This window comes from Anas acuta, chromosome 22, assembly GCF_963932015.1.
Source record: "Anas acuta chromosome 22, bAnaAcu1.1, whole genome shotgun sequence".
Lineage (NCBI taxonomy): Eukaryota > Metazoa > Chordata > Aves > Anseriformes > Anatidae > Anas > Anas acuta.
Window position 1 is genome coordinate 1,693,886 of NC_089000.1, and position 19,936 is coordinate 1,713,821.

Sequence of the window (19,936 nt, forward strand, 5' to 3'; positions counted from 1 at the left end):
TAACAAAACTCCTCTTTGGTGGACTCCTCTTCATCAGGAGTTTATTTTGGTACTCACAAGACAAGGAAGGGAAGAGCTTGTTGTGGACCACGTGCATCTCAGAAACAGGCCTACTGTGACATAGTGGACTAGTCCCTTAAGATTTGTGTGACCCTTTCTTTTATCTGAAAAACAGGCAATATCCACTACTAAAAGCAAACTGGGGGGAGGGAATCTGTCAGTTTTTTGAAGATCCCTGCATGAAAAGCACAAGAGCAGAAGTGCAAAGTAACATGGAGATACGTTAGATGCTCTCTTTGCATAAGTAATTTGAGTTCATCTCTGAAGCACAGACAGATGGAGCGATCTGGTGATTCAGTCTGCACACATGCAGTAAACTGCCAGGCGTACATGGAGCATGAAATGTTCTTTGAAAGGCAGTGACACAAAATTCAGTCCTTTACCTAACAGAAAGTAAAAAAACTTATTCAAGAAGGAAGATCAGATATCTGGTATACTACACAAGTTCAATACACTCACCTGGGTCAGCGTTATGTGATTTTAAATCACTTAATACTGCAGAATTGAGTAATAGTCTATCCTAAGAGAGCACAAAAAGGTGCTGAGCAATTATACGAAGGAATTATACGTCAAGAAATAAATCCTGACTCGTGTGAATATATATATATTAATATAAATGACAGGTGCTTTGTGCTGTTTAATATATATTTATATAAAGATAATAGATACCTCATTAGTAGGACACCACACCTTCTTGTAGACCTCAGCCACAGGCAGATCCAAACTGATGATCTTGTTGTTCACTAGAAGCTGAAAGTGAAGAAATAAGAAGTACAGAACAAGCTCACACTGCATTGCTGTGTTAGCAGTTATCAACTGCCTAGATATGGAGTTCCCACACATCTGTGCAAGAAACCACACTGCAGTCTCACCTCCATTCCACTGTCATCCTCCAGCAAAGCTACCAGGTCACAGTCCTGACAGATTTTGTTCTTGATGTCCCTCATGAGTGGCCCAATGCCAGGCTCATTACTGCTATAGGGATTTCCTGGCATTCTGCCCTGCAAGAAGTCTTCCTGCTGGGGATCTTTCTCCAGCGTTACAAAGAACTCAGTCACTTCATTCTCTTCCTGAAGAACAGCAGAAGAGGCAGAGTAAACAAATTTTCCCCCAGCCAAATTCCTGCACTGTTGTGTTAGCAGTGACAAGATGTCCCTGAACCTTAAGTACTTTCATCACTAGTGCATCCTGTTTTACATTGCCACACATAGAACTTTACAGGACATCTATTATCACTTAATAAGCAAATTCCTTAACATGAAGAAATACTGACGGTTCTAATTTCTTTGCACAGAGCATGCCACAGCAGGAAACCTCATTATTAACCCGAAAATGGGACAGTGTATTACTACAGTTCTATATTGGCTCTTAGGAAATCAATACTGTAGACTATTATTTTTTGGCAATACACAAGCAAGTCTGATTTTATACGTTATGCTGCAGCTATTTATATACTTACAGGATAGATAATACTGCACAATCTCTCAAAGATGAAAACTGGAGTCCTGTAGTCATCAAGGCTGTAACGTTTTGCAGTCTCTATACACACTGCCATAAATGCTTTGGTTTCAGATTCTGTGCCTGCCGAGGAACAGGAGTATTAAAAAAGACACAAGAGTCAGTTTGATGAATTCCATTTTTAACTCAACATAGACAATAAATGCATACGCAATAATCACAATACTCTACTGCCTTCTTTTACATTCCCAAAAGATTAAAAGTTATTTATTGGTATGTTTAGTAGGAAACAACCCTCTTTACATGCTTGGGCTGCAGGAAAACAATCCCATAAATAAGAGGAGACTTAAATTCTTGGAAGGTAGGAGACAACTCCAGGAATGTTATTTACCATTTCCGTGCCAAAAGGAAATATTATAAGGTCTAAGCCTTAAAAAACCCGCCTCACTATAGTAGTCTTTTAGTAAGAAGTTCTTTATGTGGCTGTAGCTATTTGCTTTTTCATCTTGGTTGACCCAGAGTTTGGATTTATGGAACCAATGTGGCTGTACCTGTTGTCATATCTTCCAGCATCTCCAGCAGCATGTCCTGAGTTTCATCGATCAGTTTTGTTCTCTGTACCACTAGCTTCCTCAAACACAGGTAACCATTTAGGACTGTACCCACCAGGCGGCTTTTGAAGTGCCGTTTGATGGATTCCACCTCCACAAAGGAAGAGAGAAGACCTATAAAGCAATGAGATATTCAAGGAAGTGGGGGAGAGTGTGTGATTTGTTAGCTCTGAATTTCACATGGCCAGCAAATAGGGCACAATAGCACAAAAGCAGCACAATGAAATGGCTTGTTTTGACTCCAATTGTCAGTTTGGGGTTTAAAGCTCTTATCTACGAACTGAACAGTTGGAGGAAAAACCCTGGCCTGCAAGCACTGCTTTTAAATTCCATATAGGAACATGGTGAGGGAATGAGGAAAAGTTAAAATGAACTAAGTGCTTGATATAAGTCTGTACTTTTTGACATTTTTCTGTCCTAAGATACTTCAAAAACAAATGACTGCTCCCCTTCAAACATTTAAGTTAGCTCTGATGATTTGACTCATCAGTTTCATCACCATATTCATTGATCCTATAACAAAGTAAAGAATCAGCAGACAATTGGATTCTTTGCCATAACATTTATCAACATGCTTTTTCTGGCAAGAACCCAGGTCTTATGAATTAGTCCACTGATTTTTGAAGGATGTGGAAGAGAATACGAAAAAGAGCAACCCAGTTAATATGATGTACTCCCATTTCAAACAAGTTTTTGGAAAAAAAGCATGCCCCAGAAGATTAAAAAAAAAAAAAAAAAAAGCTACCATACAGTAAGTGAGAAACAACCAGCAACATCACCAGGAATTACACCGTTCAATAAATATCATCAAGAAATGGAGAAGAAAAGCAATACGTAAAGTTTGCTTGTGATACATTACCCCATTTCAGGTAACTGAACACTAAAACTGACCACAAAAGCTATGGAAAAATCTATTTAAGGACTGAATGTTAAATGGATAGCAAAAATCCAATGCTAACAATTGCAAAAAACTTCTCTGACATTCTGCTACATGCTGTTATAGAACAACAATCACTCCCATCTCTAATCCTACTACGTGACTTGCGCTGATGCCACCACATACCTGTGAGACTCTTCAATGCATATCCTTGCTGCAAATCAGTGCTGAGTGTTGCTTCCTCCAAGGCCAGCAAACGAGCTATTTCCTGAAAATAATTAACAAGCCTATTAGGACAACAAACCAAAACACCAATAATAACTAGCTGGTGAGCATTTAACACACTGCAACCTAACACACTGACCTGCAGGGTGCAAAGGAGCAAAGCAAAGAAACAGAGCCAACCACAGAGAAACCAGAACTGCAATGCAGCAGTGAGGAGAAAAGGGAGAAGAGAAAAATTGACCCAAACATCCTTCTTTTATCTTATCTTTACACCTACCTCGTGGCTGTTATCACTGCTTTGCTCTAGTGACCCTCCATGGTGGATTTAAGGCCACCATTAACATGGGAAGGTGTCTCCCTCTTTGTTGGACAGCTGAGATCAGCGCCCAACAGCTTCTTCTCACCAGTAAACCGTTGAGAACTAACTTTGAAGACTGCAGCTTAAATGCATTTCTCCAACAGGCCATAATTCAAACTCAAGGAATGGTAGCACACCTAATCCTCCCTCGTCAGTAAGGGCTTTCTGAGTCCAGTCTGGCACCTAAGACAGCTTCCCGTTTGAATCTGATGCCAAGTCAGTGCAGCAATATTTATACCCGTTAGCACAGCTGCCCCCTGAGCAGTTAATTAACGTGTGCAAGGCAGTGTGGAAGTCAGTTTACACAGAGGCCCAGCTACTGCTGGACTAAAACCACTGTAGCTGTTTCTGTTCAGAGATGACAGAACAAGAAGTATGAACTTCATAAACCTGGCAAGGGTCAGCAACTGAACAAAGAGATGAAGATTTCAAAACACAAAAGACAAATCAACTGACAGGTCAGGGACAAGTTTTCTGCTGTTACTTAGTTCCTTCATAAAATCCCGTACCTTAGTGATGAGGCTGCCAATATATGGCAGAACTCCTCTGGCTGCCAGGTAGACCTTCCAGTGGGCAGGTTTGATGAGTTTCTGATACAATGCCAGGTACTCGGCAGCACATTCACCAGCAATGCTCAGCTCATCCAGGTAGCTAGTAAAGAGAAACACAAACTGACGACCACTTCACAAGCTGCATTCACAGCTTAAGGACACTGCAGAACGAAAGATGGAAAAAGGCTCCAGAAATCTATCCTCATTCTTTGTCCTTCCTAGCTAACAACATTACCATCATCCATTAGTTACTGCTAAAGTGATATCTTGTCCCAACTAGGAGGTGACCAACTGTGCTAATAGTATCAGTTGCACTAGGTTATGTCACAGTACTTAGAAGAGCATTCTCCCTATTATTTTGTTGTCTAAGAGGCAGAGAAAATGTTGCCCGCACAGCTGAACACCCTCTGCTTGCCTCTGGAAAATACACACTGACAAGCAGAAAAAAAAAGTCTTATTTAAACAGTATCATCCCAGCTAATTAAGCTTAAGAATCCAGCCCAAAAAGGACATGTGAACCAGAAGTATAATAAGGAGAATAAGGAGAGGGGTGATAAAAACCAGGAGAAGGGAATGTTTCTCATGGGAATTAGAGAAAAATAACCCTGGAGCTGCCAAGGGTGGCATCATGGAAATACCTTGTAAGGAGATCAAGGACCTGTTGTTTACGGCTGGGGATGGTAGCCAGTGCTTCCACAATAGTACACGCAGCCTGCCTTGCAGCTTGAGTGGCTGGAGTAAAAAGCACCTATGGCAAGAACATTAAAATATGGTATCATTTGATGTGCAGAGATAAACCAGTGATACTTTTCTAAAGAGACACACCATACATTTGGACAGTTTGGTGTCCTAGAGACACCGAGAGGCAACGCTCTCTTGTTCCTCTGAAGACTTGATCCTGTGAGAACATCTACTTTGTTCTCCATCAAAATGTTTAAACAATGCACTAAGTAGGTAACATACTAATCCACATACAAAGGAAGGAAAGACTGCACAGGACCCATGAAAATTCAATAGTCAAAATGCAGCTACTGGACAGGTAATGCACAGTGGCAATTAAAGGCTCAGAGATTTAAAAACATGCAGATTATTGGATTAACATTTCTGTGGAACAAAGCTGCAAACCTAACTCACTTAGAGTCTCCTCACATATCACCATTCATATCTTGTGCAAAATACACAAAATATGGCAAACTACCAATGTTCTCTGATGGTCAACTCTGCCCTATGGAACTGACAAGCCGCCAGTGCATCACACTGGAACTTTCACACACATTTACCTGTCGCAGCCAATTGTTGTGTCCCAGCTTGAGATCCAGAGGGCAAGTTCTCTTCCCACGGCGACTCATGAATTGTTTCCATTTCCAGACATATTTTTCTGACAAATAGAGCTGGTGAAGCTCTGCTTTGCTAGGAGATTTCCCATTGGCATCTATACCTGCAATACTGAACACAGCTCAAGAACTGCCTGCAACTATTAACAGCAAACTGACATTATATTTACTTCTTCATACTGGAATACTCCAAACTCCAGCTGAGATGCTGAGCAGCTTCTCATTTATTTCTGCTGCTATTTTCACTTCTATGTGGAGCTATGCTCACTTCCAAGCTAGGTGCGAATCCCCCAGCCTCTCAGCACATTCAGTTAACTTTTCAGCTGGCTGGTATCATTTTAGATAAACAGCAAGTTTCATTTTTGATATTCCACTGATTATCTTCAGGCACAATGCATTTTCTGCTCAGGGTTTGAGCAACACAGCCCAGAAAGGTCAGTATCGCAATCTCTATGGGCTATACAGTTAAGTGTGAAGATGGTATCAGATGGACAGAAACCAACACAACTCTATAGAACTATATTCCTTATTAAACTTGGAAGGACATACATGTTCTTTCACAAAATTGCACAAAGTTAAAAACACAGAACTACCTCTGGCAGGGAGGCACTTTTTCCAAGCTTCATATGATGCTTTGGGGTCCCTCTTGAGCCACAGCTGAGCTTGTGCATGGATTTCATTGCTGTAAGGCTTCACCGTGGTGAGAGCATCCACAGGCACATCCTTATAAACAAAAAAAGATCTATAATTCTTGCGAAAACCACAGCCTGTCCTCTTTCCTATGACCAGAAAAGCAACCCCTAGATTCCTCACAAAGCTGTTCATCACTGAGATGGGTGTGCCAGCCAGATCATTTCCAGATGCTTTGCTCAGCATCTAAGATGATACCTTGTTTTTCTTGCTGGTTGGAGCAGGTGGTTTGATCAGCTTTTGAAGAATGCGCAGGCACATGAGGGTGATGTTTTCAACAACCACTGGAGTCTTAATGTTCACTGCCATCAGAAACAGGCTGAGAGCTGAAAGACAGATGTAAATGTTCACGCCTCTAAGATCTGCTCATGGGACACCTTCCACAGCTCTGCACAGCACATCAAAAGTGCTTAGAATTAGGTAAGATCAAAGCTATCACATAAAACCATGGATGGAAAACAATTTTTTTTTAATACAAAAAAACAGCAATGTCTTCTGGTTTTGGCTAGCATAGAGTTACCATCCCTTTACACCTCCACTTTTCTATTTCTCAGCACTCCTCCTTCAATAACCCAGAGACATAGCTGTCTGGTGCTCACTGCCCTTCTAATCCTAATCACAAACTATCTGAATCAGGATCAGTTCCCTTCCTTAAAATCTTACTATAGTGCACAGACCTAGGTATAGCATTTTGAAATAAAGCTTTCACATTAGTTGTCTGAACTCACCACAGCGTAGTCGGAGCTCCCAGCAGCTGTCTTCCTTTGAGATGGAGTCTGTTAGCAGCAACATTTCATACTGGAGGCTGCTAGCCTGTAAGACAGACACGCTGAAAGGCTTAAGAAATCTTGGTGATACAGCAGTCCTTTTTGCCTTCTGGTATTTTAAAAAATACAGGTTTCAAACACATACATCTAAGTAAGGTTAGTCCCAGTTCCGTTTGGGATGACTGGCAATCTGTTTGAAAGAGCTGCAAGGTGAGCTGCAAGCAACAGCCAAGACAGGAATAACTATGTGAGGAAACTCAGGCATTTACTATCACATAATTTTGTGCTTTACCTTAATTCCTATCAAGACACAAACATCTTCTGTATTACAAATAGACTATGATAACAGAGAAGATGCGATGATTAGAATACACCAGCAGTTGCGGAGGGTCAGAAAAAAGAAATAGGAAAACATCTCACCAAGTCTGGATTTGCCCAATGTCCCTTCAGAGCTGCAGAAACCTTCCCAATAATTAAGTCATTCATTTGTTGTGTGGCCTCTGGATTGTCCCTAATTCCAGAAGGAAAAAAAAAAGAACAGTATTATGGTGTGCTCATACTAAATACCAAAAGCTCCTTGGATTTCAGCTTAGCTGATGACAAACGTACAACAAGCAGTCATGGTCTACAGTTTGCTAATCAAAGATATCTCCCCTGTAGAGCTACTCCCTCATGATTGTGGTTTTATAAGAATGCAATCTTCTGGAGTTCACTGAAAGTTGCAGGGCTATGAACGCTGAACCAAACCTTACCTGGTCAGAAGGCACATGAGCTGTCGGACCTCCTCCCTCATTGTGGCTGCACCTCGCCTCAAGTTGTAGTCAAAGAGCTCTCGGATAAGGCCCTGGGACACAAGGATGTGCCTGATGGCAGAGTTAGTTGCCAAAGCCCGGAGCAACGTTATGCAGTGTTCTGTGACAGCTGAAGCACAGCCATAACACTTTGTTGATGATGTGTGGCCACAGCCTAAAACAGACAAGGCACGATACTGGCTGGCAGTAAATGTGGGTTGGACAGTGGTTCGTGAGGACTTTGTTGCTGCCTCTCTCTGCTGAAGGTCGTATTCCAGGAGCTCTTTTCGAGAGGCAAATACTTTCTGGAAACACAGAAAAGGACAAATGAGAATTATAAAATAGTGAAGTAGTATGTAATTGCTAATTTTGCTTACAGTTATTTTCACTATGTATTTTACTGATAAAAATTTGAAACTTTCTCAAAACTTGAAATTCTTCATGTCAATGGCAGACTTGGGAAATCCATTGGAAATAGCAGCGTAAGTCCCAGTTATCTGTTTTGTTTAAAAGCTTGTTGTCTATATTACGTGAAATCTAACACTGGAAATGTGACTCCATAGTATTAATGGTAAGCATTTTTAATTTAAAAATTAATTTAATTTAAAAATTATTGTTTTGTTATTTTTTTCTGTGAAAACATGCAGCCAATCACTTATTGTTATCTATTTCATTAAACACAGAACAGCAACATCTTACTTTCTACTTCTGATGTGCACTGTATCTGGTAATAGAAAAAAACATATGGCCCACATACAAATTAAAGCGCATCATACCTGTATGATTTTGGAAAGTTCATCGAAAGAGTTCTTACAGTCACCACAATACTCCTGGGCTAACTGGAGTATGTATCTATTCACACTAGCTGAGGTAGAACTGATCCCTCCACTACTACCAGATTCATCCTGAAAGAGAGGGGAAAACAAAAGGAATCACGTATGGAGCACAAAACTAACTGCTGCAGAACAGCATCTGAGGCAAGGATCTTTAGCTGTCCTTGGTAGTATAAAGGCCAGTGCCCCGCAAGCCTGTCTCCTGCAAGGGCTGGTTCTATGCAACATTCATTTGTCCCTTGTTACCTGTGGCTTTTCAGGAGCTGCCTCATTCACTTTACACAGAAGGTTTTCCAGCTGCGGTCGGTGTCCCATTAGCTGGTGATACACTCTGTCAGCCTTGTCCAGCAGAGTGTTGATGTTTGTTACTGCCTATGAATAAAAGAAGAAAGGATATTCAGACAAGATTGTTAGTTCTCCTGAAATACAACTCTCAACCTCCAAGTTTTCCCATGTCTTTCGTCTTTCTTTGTGTTAATGAAAAGCAATGCTAACTGCAAGGCTTTGGGTACACGGACTCCTTGAAGTCATGGTGGCCACACATTAAAGTCCACGTACCAAAATGCCTAGTAAGATTCTTCTGACAGAAAGTGCAACAGGGAAGCATTGGCACTTTGCTCCCAAAAGCCACAGAAACTTCTACAAGCAAATCTGCTATCAGGCTTCCCCTTTGCTACGATACTTTTGGAAAACCTGACACTGCCAGTATAATCAGAGGACACAGTTTTGTCATGGTAATCCTGTATCTTGCTTCTGCCACAAGTATTGTTCTGGTGTCCAACACAAAGACAGAGATGCAATACTAGATAGCTAGTTTGTAAGTAAAGAACTGAATAATGTCTTCGAAAAGTAATCTACTTAGCGGATCAGGACAGTAAATAAGGGATTGTATTCTATACCTCTCAACATGCCAGAAACAAGAATGAGGATTTTGTGAGATCACCAGAATTAAGGGAAACACATTAGTTGGTGAGAAGTGCTGAAGGAGCACTGCTTTCCATGTTACTTACAAGACAGGTGGGCCTCTGATGTCCCTGAACTGCTGACTTGGCAAAGAGATAGAGCATTTCATTAATGAATTAGCTATTAGCCTCACCTTCTTTCGATCCTCTTCATTCTCTATAGGATCCACTGCACAGCAAGGCTTCGCGTACAACATGAAGTCAAAGCGAGCATATTTACAGAACCCACAGGCATTGCAGAGGAAGGGATCCTTCTCGTCATAATTAATGGATCTGAAAGGCAAGCCAGAAAGATATGAGAACAACAGCTGAGCTTATCAAAGTAACTGAGAAAATGAAGGAAGCAAGCTGTGAATGCACTCATGTAAAGGAGAAGGATGGCCCTCAAAAATGCCTAAGCTACCAATCTGTCCTGGGGAAACAGTAAGACTGAAATACAGGCTGTACATGAGAATCAAAAGCTACAAATCAGGCACCAAAAATCCTTATAGAAGTGGTACCACATTCTGGCCAGTAAGCAGAAACAGACGTGAATTTGTTCCTAACCATTCTACTTCAACTACAGTAATTCCCAGCAGAATGTCAGACTAGGGCATCGTGCCCTTTACAAGAACACAGATAAAAAGAAACCATTTTGTAAGGTCTAGGCTTTGAATAGCTTTCACTCTCTACACAGTTGCAGTGGGACTAGTGACAGCATACTTATTATCCTATTGCAGACTACAGCAGCATGACACGAACTGATTTATAGCTCCCATAAATGAACAGGGAATATGGAAACTTTTCAATATACCAATAATCAGTTGATTTGTGTAAAGAATCTGCTAAACACCTTGAATCCCATGAGGATTTGAGAGGAATATGGGACAACAATGAGGGGAGAATAGACCTCAGATGAGGAGACAAAACTCACAAAAGAGGAGGATTTGTAATACTGTAGTGAAAGCTTGAATAGTGCACAGTAAATTATGCCCTGAGCTCTGCTCTGAATGAGGAGAGTACAACAGCTTTGAACAGCCAAATGAGTACTGTCCATCCTGCACATTAAGTCAGGGATCCTGTGGGGGAACCCCCCTGCAACCATCTAATTGAACTCCAGCCCCATGCCCTTGAACAGACAGGCTAAAAATAACCTCCCTTCTGGGAATTTTCTTTTTTAAACTTCTGAGGGCTTGATTTGAAACTTCTGTGTTCTTTCAGTATTGTCGTATCAGGTTTCCTTTGTTAGACTGTATTAACATTAAATCCCTGTAAGCCTGTTTTATACTTCTCAACTAATTTGATTGTGCAGTTGTATTAAGCAGAATCACGCATTTAAATAGCAGGGTATTTTGTTGAACATCCAACATGGGCAACAGCACAAGGGCTCCATAAACCCCTCGCGCTGGCTCGGTGGGGAGGAACTGTGATGACGTACCTGCACTTGTGGCACTGATACACGTTCTCACCACAGTTCCCACACACCCCTGGGTTGGCTGGGACAGACGCGCTACACCGAGGGCACTGCAGGGTCTCCGTGGAAGCCTGGTAATTCTCATAGAAATCCGCAAATTCAATCATCAGATTCGAAGCCACAATGGGCAGTGGCAGGTCGATTTTCACCTCCGTCTGGCCTGGGGTCAGCTGGACTTTCTTGGCTTTGTGCCATCGAGCTGGTCTGGGAAAGAAAAGCAAGCCACATCGCTTTTCAACAGGGAAGTACCCTCCTGCCCACGCACAAAGGGAAGCCAAACACAACCGCCTCAGCTCCAAATCTACTTTAAATGGGATGAATGGAGAGCAGTTCTAGGATTCGCTTCCTTAGCTTCTGTATTGACATGATATGTAGCCAGAAATACATTTTAAGCCTTTATCCTCTTCATAGAGAGAGACTGTTTAGGATTAAAGAGCTGTTGATGCCTCATGGAAAAACTTTAATTCTACAGACATTTTCTAGGGATTTTCACCTCCGTTTTTTTTTTATTAGTAAAGACATTTGCATGAAAACAGGATATTTATTTCTTAAGATCTCATCTGCTCCCACTGCTTATTCTCAACCTGAAGTCAGAATCCTCTCTTTGTGACATCATAATCCTCTCCACAGCAGCCACTTGTGATGTCACAGAGGATTAAGACTTCAAATAAGCAATAAGCAGCAGGCACAGATTAATCCCTAAGCCAAAGAGATCTGATTCTGGTGAGAACATCTCAAGAAGTAAGAAGGGAAAGCATATAAGCAGAACTGGCTCCAGACTGAGCAATATATTAAAAAGGAGCATTTTTCCTGGGTAAAGCAGCAGTCGAGAGCTAGGTTATCTGACTCCTAATTTTAGCTCTACTATATGGTTTCAAGCAAGTAATGTTAACACTTTCAGCACTGCTGGATGCATTGCAAGGTCCAAATGCATTTCTCAGTGAAACTCCCCAGAAGGTGCTATTGGTATTAATACTGGTTTCCAAACAATTAAGTGCTTAAAACAGAGCTTGTACAAAATTTGTGTACAGACATTTTACAGGCATATTTCAAGCTCTAGGTGACATTTGGATCTTTTCTTCAACAAATTCCTGTAGGAGATTCAGAACAATCCCACTCAGCATGGACAGACAGTGATAAGTAACAGTCTAAGAAGGAATATTACCTAAAACGAGCCAGGAAGATGAAACAAACCATGCAGAATGGCCAATACAAATCCAACCTATTCACCTCACCAGAAATCGTAACATCAAATAAAGGGGCTTGCACACAAAAAACATGGATGAACATACTTGTTTTTCAGCTCCACTATAGCTTGCACTGTCCTGTTGTTGTAATAGAGGTTGATGGTTCGGACCATTTTGGTTCGTTTTAAGTCTCCTATCTTCGCTGTCACTTTGCTGATGGTGTGGCTGCCGATCAGCTTCACCACTTGCTGAGTGGTAGTATACCGTGTGTCCACTTTAATGGAGGAAAGCTTAATATACTGAGAAGACAAAAACCAATATGATCACATTCCAACAATACACAAACAGCAAATCACGCTGCTGTAAAAGGTTGGGATCCCTATAATTAATTGGAAAGGGGGTAAGAACAACAGGTACTTACACAGAAGGGCACTTCTGGATTGTTGCAGACAAGGCAAGGATCACTCTCCAGGTAATACCCATCAAATTCCACCAGCCCAGAGAGCGTGCTGGAATGAAGGGAAGAAAACTAACTTACAGCCTTTCGGTATTCACTTTGTTTTATGCATGAGCCATTCAGGTAATCCGAAGAGTTTAGTTTAGCTATAATTGTCAGCATAGGCAGCATTTCAGTAAAATTATTAACAGTCAAGATATGACCAAGAACACAAAACATCATTCTGCAAAACTATTATTCTCCAACTGTTCCTACTATTTTATAACGTTTACCAAACAGAAGAGCAGAAAAATCCTAAAGCTACTGCCTTAAAAAAAAAAAATGAAAAAAAAAAACTAATGCCAATCACACATGCAATTCATTTTTTTTTAATGGCAGAAAAAAGCCTGCTATTCTCTCAAGACCAGCTGAAGCAAGTATATAATCTCAGCGGGGGTCCTTCCTCCACCACAATTTCATTAGAAGAATTGTGTATTCCCCTGTGGATTGCAGCTTCTCTGCTGCAAAGCTCCTTTAGTGAAATTGATCAAAGAAAGAAGAAACTCACTTGTAAATGTTGGAGTTAGGGTGGTTAGTAAGAATGTGGTTTTGAGTCCGTAGGATCTCCACAGCCTTTTGGGAGTATTCCTTCAACTGAAATACAATTAGGAAATACTGTTTTCTCAGCATTTTTTTTAATTGCTACAAAGACAAAGATTACTCATCTTATGGCATGCTAGGTCCCCCAGAAGATGCACGCACTATACCCACAGGAATTTGTGTGGTTAAGTCATTAACCAGAAACGTAACAGATCCTAAAATTAGACCTTTACCACAATAACAGTGCTATTTGTCAAAGCCAATGACTGCAAATGCCTGCCAAGATTCCTAGGGTATTCCCAGCTCTTTAAAAATACATATGCAAGTATCAGTGCATCTAAATTATTTGTTCTCAGCCCACTGGTCCCCTAAGAAATCCCAGCACTTCCTTTGTTCAAAAGTCACGGTTACAAAATTTCTAAGAACTGAAAAAAAAAAATCCATAAATTGGAACCAGCAGATTTCCCAAGGAAAAGTTTTCTTCTAAATAAAATAAAAATAAAAACCACAACACAACAAAGCAAGATAAAAAAAAATCTCCAGTCCCCAATTTTTTTTAGGGAGTCTACCTTTTTTAACATTCAAATTTTGGGAATGAAAACATTTCTACCAGAAGCTGTTTTGACAGAAAATCTGTCCCAGCGGCACCTTTTAAACAAGTACTAACAAAATTCATAACTGGCTGGGCCTTGGATGATGTACCTTTTCAGAAAGGCACTGTACCTTTTTCTCAGTCTGCTGTGTTTTCAGAGAGAAGTATCCCAGGAGATCTACAAACTGGGCAGCCTTTCTTCCATAGGCTGGAAGTTCTGGCCAGATTGACCACATGAGATCCAGCAGTAATTCTTGCTGAGACTTGTTAGAGTTCCTGTTGGATAGATTACAGATCAATTAGGCTTGTTGAGATAGCTATTTTGACAACAGCTATATTGACAAGATAACTATATAGAGGATGGAAAATACATCAGATCACTAAACATTGTAACTATTATCTTGCTATACATGAGAGTTCAGAATCAGATCTCAACTCTTCTTGCCAACAGCAGTATTCCAGCACTCTCTGAAATAAAAACAGAGGTCTTGCAGCAACTCAATAGACTCTTGAAGTAGTTCAGCATCCTGCTATCTGCCTTTGCATATATAACTCCCACCTTTCTAATTGCATAAGCCTGTATTTGATTCACAAATTCACCCTCCCACAAACACCTACTCCTGTAGATGTCCGGAGCCAGACGCTGAAGGCAGAAATAAAATGCTTGTTGCAGATGATAACTCAAGTTGATCAGAAATGTGCAACTCACAACTTAAATCTCCAGTCCCAACAACTGCAGAATAGTGTGAGCAACTCAAGGTGATGTCATTATTTGCAAGTCTCAGAAGCATTCAGGACAGAGCCTCAAACATTAACTCTTCCACGAGGACAGAGCTTTTTCATCTTTCCAGAACTGAGTTGAAATTGGCTCAGAAAGGCTCCCTCCCAGCTCACCTGTAGATGTGGAGTGCGAGACAGTGGGCCTGCCATCTCACAGAGGATGAGTTGGACTCCAGCAAGAAGCAACGCAGGAACTGAATGAGGGTCTCCTTATCAGCAAACTTGTTCAGCTGGTTCACCAGAGCTGTACATAGCTGATCTTCCTGACTGCCCGAACTCTCACCTAGGAGACACCGGGTAGCACGATACAGACTTAAGAAAGCAGATGAATGGAGTACCTCACAGGCTAGCCAGTTTCCTATTCTATAGATCATAAAGAATAATGGATCATACAGATAATGGAGGCAAATGACTGTGGTTAAGTCAACAAGCAAGTTCAATATTCCTCTTTTTTATGATTATTTTTTTAAATATAAGCTAAAGCTTCTGACTAATACAAAAGAAAACTCCCAGAATACTTGCCAGTAAGGATGTGAGAAATGTACTACACATCCTGATAAAAAAGAGAAGCAGAAATAATAGGGCAGTGAAAACACTCACAAAGAATCGTCTGTCAGAGAAAGCCAAAATAGTTTCCTGAAGAAAAGCCAGGAGGGAATTTATGCCCATGACTTTTACAGGAAAGCTTAATTACTTTCCCAAGACTTTGGACATCCATTAAGAAGCAGCCTTGGCTCCAACATAGCTTACAAGTCAGACAGAGGAAACAAGTCTGAACATAACCATTGAAGAGCAGAGCTAATTAGGTGTGCATCAACAGTGTTTAATTTCCATGAGCATTTCAATCTCCTACAACCCAGTACAAGCAATTTAGGTGGAAGCTACTTGGTCACTGGTACAGGCAACTTCCATTAGACAATTTAAAGCCCACTCAAGTTAATAAATACTCATAGTGGGTTTGGGGTATACCCAACACTTAATTTCAGTCCCAACTCTTACGGCATACTACTTCTTCTTTGACCCCTTTACTACACACAGTAAAACCACTCTCCTAGATGTAGCTAAAGTTTGCAAGTGCCCTTGCCAAGATCCATGCCTCCTTCACAACAGTACTATTTATCACAATGAGAAACAAGCAGTTCTTTCTAAACAGAAGTACAAAAAGCTAAGAGGAGCAAACTTCATCCCTGAAAGAACCACAGAACAGGGCACAGCTGCAGCTCACCCTCTCGCTCCTTTTCCTTTTCTTCCTTCTTGCTCTTTTTCGTGGAGGATTTGCTCTGTGTGGATGTCTGCCCAGAGCCTGATGCTGCAGGAGCAGAGGTGGAAGAGGTGCTTGATGATCCGGAGGATGAAGCCATGGACAGTACTTTACTGCCACACAGAGCACAAGACAGCAGCTGCAGGAGAACTGGTGACACTCCTTCATCTACCAGGAAGCTGACTTGAAGGAGGAAATAGAGAACCGCTGCAGAGAAAAGAGAAAAATTTTGTTGCCTGAATTAAAAGCAGAAAAACCCACACCAAACAATCAAACCAAACCACCACCAACAAAAAACACCTTTGATCATGACAAGGACCATCCCACAGACTTACAGAACATTCCAATCCCTACACTAAAGAAGCATAACATTTGGGTACAACAAGGCAAAGTGTTTCGTCCCAATTTACATGCTGGAAAAACAGCAGCACAAAAAAAAGAGAAGGCAGATCTCATAATTCATGTTCTAGTAAGTTATCCATTAAACCATACTGCGTTTTTTAGGTAGGAAGACATGCAATTAGACCACTGTGACAATTAGTAATGGAAATGGTTCAGTCCTACCCAAAACTCAGTTGTGTCCCTCTCTTTTTGTCCGTTGAGCCTCCCCACCCAAGAAGTCCTGATTCAAACCAAGGCATGTAATGTATACCCTCTCCTCTCTCAGAGAAAGAACTCACAGTCATCTTTAATGCAGAATTTCTGCCAGTTCACTGTTCGCTGTGTAGCAATCTCTGCACAAGCCTTAAGATGTTCCATCTGAAAGGCACAATGAGACAGGATTAAATACCACACCAGTATTTTAACTACTGACATCTTACATAAGTGCAACATACACTTCTTCCGAGTACAGTTGCACATTTTTCCTTACCAAGCTGATCAATGTATCATACTGCAGTGCAGAGCCTGAACTTGCTGTGACCACGCTGGCACGAAGGAAAATGCCTTGCTCTTCTAGGAGCTTTTTGATTCCACGAACATGGGAGTCCAAAGTGTGGAGGTCTCGGAGCTGGCGGTATTTATCCTTTGATCCACAGATAAAGAGCAAAAGCTTGCGGACTTGGCGGCGCACGAAGGGAGTCTGCTGGATCATCAGGTACTAAACAAAGAAAAGCCTACAACATCAGCACTGTGAACTCACGAGTAGGCAACCTGCACCAACAAAAACATGTTTTCTTGCAAAAAACTAAGATACTGGAGATGCATTAACGAATCAGTCAACTTTAAGGTAAAGTCACCCATAAAAGCAAGTCATAGGCAGAAGAAACACTGCACAGCAATAGTGCAGCATCCTGAGCAGTGTGATTGTGAAACTGCTTCTGGAAACTATTCTTTGTCATCTATAAACATAAAACGTGACCTCAAATAAAAAACTAGTCAAGCTTAATTAAGAAATTCTTCCACAAACTTGTGCAAATGTAAGATAATTTGTTATTTCTAGTATGGAGCTATAAAATTAAACAATACAACTGAAAATATATACTTCAAACATCTTATTATTTCCTTGCTTAAGGATTAAGTTAAACTTCAAACATCTTATTATTTCCTTGTTTAAGGACTAAGTTAAATACCAACAGCAAAGCATGACATTACATTGTACCATCTCAGAGATTTTGTATTAAGGCAGCAAACACTGAGTTACAAGGAGCAAGAGCAATCTTATTTTCCACATATGCTTTATGCTTAGCTACCTGTTCAACAGGAAAAAAACAAACCCAGTTGTTCACCTTCTTTCAAGAGGGAGGAAAATCAGATGTGAATCAGAGATTGATTCTATGATATTCCTCATCTCTCCCAAGTACGGTAACATTAGTGGAATTTTCTGCTTAAAACCTGCAGGTGTTTCACGTTCTCACCTCAGACAAAAAGTAGAACCAAGAATGATCAAAGATGGGAGGTGGGATGCGGGAGTTTGTGTCTGCAATCTTCTTGATCTGATAGGGAAGCCGCAGTACCATCTCTGTCAGAAGCTGAGTGTAGGCCTCAAAAACATCTGCAGCATGACCCTAAAAGTGAGAGAAATCAAGTCAGGCCCTGGCACTGAGAACTCCCACTGTGCTGTCATGACAAGCTACGGGGTGTGTTTGTTTATTTTCCAAAACAAAAACTCTTCTGTACCTTTGCAACCAGAATAAACACTCCCAACTGATAAACAAAAATAAGCTGACAAATCTGCACAAGGACTTTACCTAGAAGGCAACTATGAGGACTCAGTAAATTATTCTGTAGCCCTAAGGCATTTTAATATATGAGCTTTCAACTTAGGAGACATACTTAGATTTAACTGGACTTTTTTCCCTGTATCTGTACGTGTATCAACCCTCCTCCCCCCACCTCTAGTGGAATAAAGGCACCATGGTGCTTGAACAAGTCTGGGGTTTAGTGCAGAAATCCCTATCAACTGCTAGGCTTCCTTGCCACAATGAATAGTGGTGGTTCAGAAATTCTGCCTGCCAAGCATAAACAGTCGCATGATGGAGTAGCTTCCCCTCAGGAAGATTAACACCTGAACCAGAAAGAATGACAGCAGCTCCACAGAACTGCCTCATTTATCCAGGCAGCAAGAGATAGCGAGCTGGGCTGCTCTGCTAGAGAACTCAGAGCTGTTATAATTTTCTTTACACACTAAGGGAACAGATTTTAATTGCACAACTGAGCAGCAACCCCTTCTGCAAAGATGCTTTTACTTGCTTCTGTGCAGCAGTCCTTTAATGCAGGTCACATAACACTAATTGCATAGGGCACAACTCACCTTCACATACTGACGGAGGAAGAAAGGGCTCATATCAGGTGGAGAAGAAGTAGTGTGAGGTTTCAGGAGCTGGCTAGTGGCTACTGGCTCCTCGTCATTCTGCTGGCTTTTCCAGTACTCTAGCAAAGACTTCAGCACGTGCAGGCAGTAGTCAACAGCACCAGAGCTCAACAATGCAGCAGCAGTGGCACTAGAGATGAGGGAGGAAGACTGAAACAAAGAGAAAATGGATTACTAGAGCACCTGAGAACCACCATGTCAGAAGAGCAAGGGAAGCTGTGACAATCAGATGGCATTTGCTGACCGTATGGATAAGAGTATTTTTTTTTTAATGAAACTTTACAGGCAGCTTTTAAGTTTGCGGTTTGTTTGAGGTTGTTTTTTTTTGGATTTTGTTTTTTTTTTCATGTTTATGAAAAGAAACTCAAACATTTACAGAGACTCTTTTGAACAAGCGCTTAGTAAAGGAAAACAAATAAAATCTCCTCTTAAGTCTAATCTCCCCTCGACACATGTGCCAGAGGCCACTGAGCTATGGATTAGACGAGTAGGGCTTTTTTTCCCTTTTTTATTTTTATTTTTTTTTAAGTTGGGATTTCTATTTGTTTATCTGGGATTTGGCCAGCTGAGGGTGAATTCTGGTAGAGAAAGAGTCCCTGATGCATATGCTGCTCAGAGGCTCTGCTCCACCCAGGTATTGCTCCACCTGCATTCTGCAAGACGATGAGCTTTGATTTCTGTGGGAAGCTCAAGTGAATAACAAAGGCTGGAGAAAAAGCTACTGTAAATAAAACTATTAAAGCAGCCCTGTAAATCCAAACAAACCCCACAGCTCATAAGCTCATTAAAATTTGATGCAGTTCAGACTAAATTTTTTAACCTCTATGCTTTTTTATTAATCTCCTTCCCACCACACATACTGCTTTTTATGCCTTATTACTGTACCTTTTAGCAACAAATATCTAAGGAATCCTCTTAGCGACTTTTACGTTGACACAGCAGCATATTGCTTCCCAATAATCACATTACAAATCCTTTTAACCCCTTCAGCACCAATAAGATGCAACACAAAATCTACCAGAGCATTTTAAATAACATCACTAATGTTCTGCCCTTAGCACAGAACAGACTGCATATAAAACAAATTCGGACATCCCGTGTTGGTTTCCTCCATCTGAGTTACAGCAAAGATCTTTATCTATAAGTCAAGAAACATTACAGACCCATCACAACTTTGTCCAAAGCACTTTTAACCATTTTTCAGTTTTACACTAGCTATTTTACGTAACAGCTTTTATAACATCTTTGCTGAAGAAAAACTCCCCAGCCACATCACACTCCTGAAAAAGCATTTTGAA

The 19,936-nt window shown here is 40.9% G+C and overlaps 1 protein-coding gene across 5 annotated transcripts in view; it reads right to left on the reverse strand.

Annotated features, from left to right (window-relative positions):
• UBR4 (ubiquitin protein ligase E3 component n-recognin 4) overlaps positions 1–19,936 on the reverse strand; it is a 77,684-nt gene that overhangs the window by 15,601 nt on the left and 42,147 nt on the right. For all 5 annotated transcript variants that reach the window (XM_068658603.1, XM_068658601.1, XM_068658600.1 and 2 more), the window contains 27 exons: positions 18,579–18,788; positions 17,683–17,832; positions 16,698–16,925; positions 16,507–16,585; positions 15,791–16,033; positions 14,680–14,848; positions 13,917–14,061; positions 13,162–13,247; positions 12,579–12,666; positions 12,263–12,456; positions 10,935–11,174; positions 9,652–9,790; positions 8,802–8,927; positions 8,499–8,627; positions 7,684–8,027; positions 7,352–7,442; positions 6,893–6,977; positions 6,363–6,490; positions 6,068–6,197; positions 5,421–5,578; positions 4,779–4,888; positions 4,099–4,240; positions 3,193–3,274; positions 2,070–2,243; positions 1,520–1,641; positions 933–1,130; positions 730–810 (listed from right to left, as the gene is read on the reverse strand). In XM_068658603.1, coding sequence (XP_068514704.1) covers positions 730–810; positions 933–1,130; positions 1,520–1,641; positions 2,070–2,243; positions 3,193–3,274; positions 4,099–4,240; positions 4,779–4,888; positions 5,421–5,578; positions 6,068–6,197; positions 6,363–6,490; positions 6,893–6,977; positions 7,352–7,442; positions 7,684–8,027; positions 8,499–8,627; positions 8,802–8,927; positions 9,652–9,790; positions 10,935–11,174; positions 12,263–12,456; positions 12,579–12,666; positions 13,162–13,247; positions 13,917–14,061; positions 14,680–14,848; positions 15,791–16,033; positions 16,507–16,585; positions 16,698–16,925; positions 17,683–17,832; positions 18,579–18,788 — 4,071 coding nt within the window. The remainder of the gene's footprint in view (positions 1–729; positions 811–932; positions 1,131–1,519; positions 1,642–2,069; positions 2,244–3,192; positions 3,275–4,098; positions 4,241–4,778; positions 4,889–5,420; positions 5,579–6,067; positions 6,198–6,362; positions 6,491–6,892; positions 6,978–7,351; positions 7,443–7,683; positions 8,028–8,498; positions 8,628–8,801; positions 8,928–9,651; positions 9,791–10,934; positions 11,175–12,262; positions 12,457–12,578; positions 12,667–13,161; positions 13,248–13,916; positions 14,062–14,679; positions 14,849–15,790; positions 16,034–16,506; positions 16,586–16,697; positions 16,926–17,682; positions 17,833–18,578; positions 18,789–19,936) is intronic.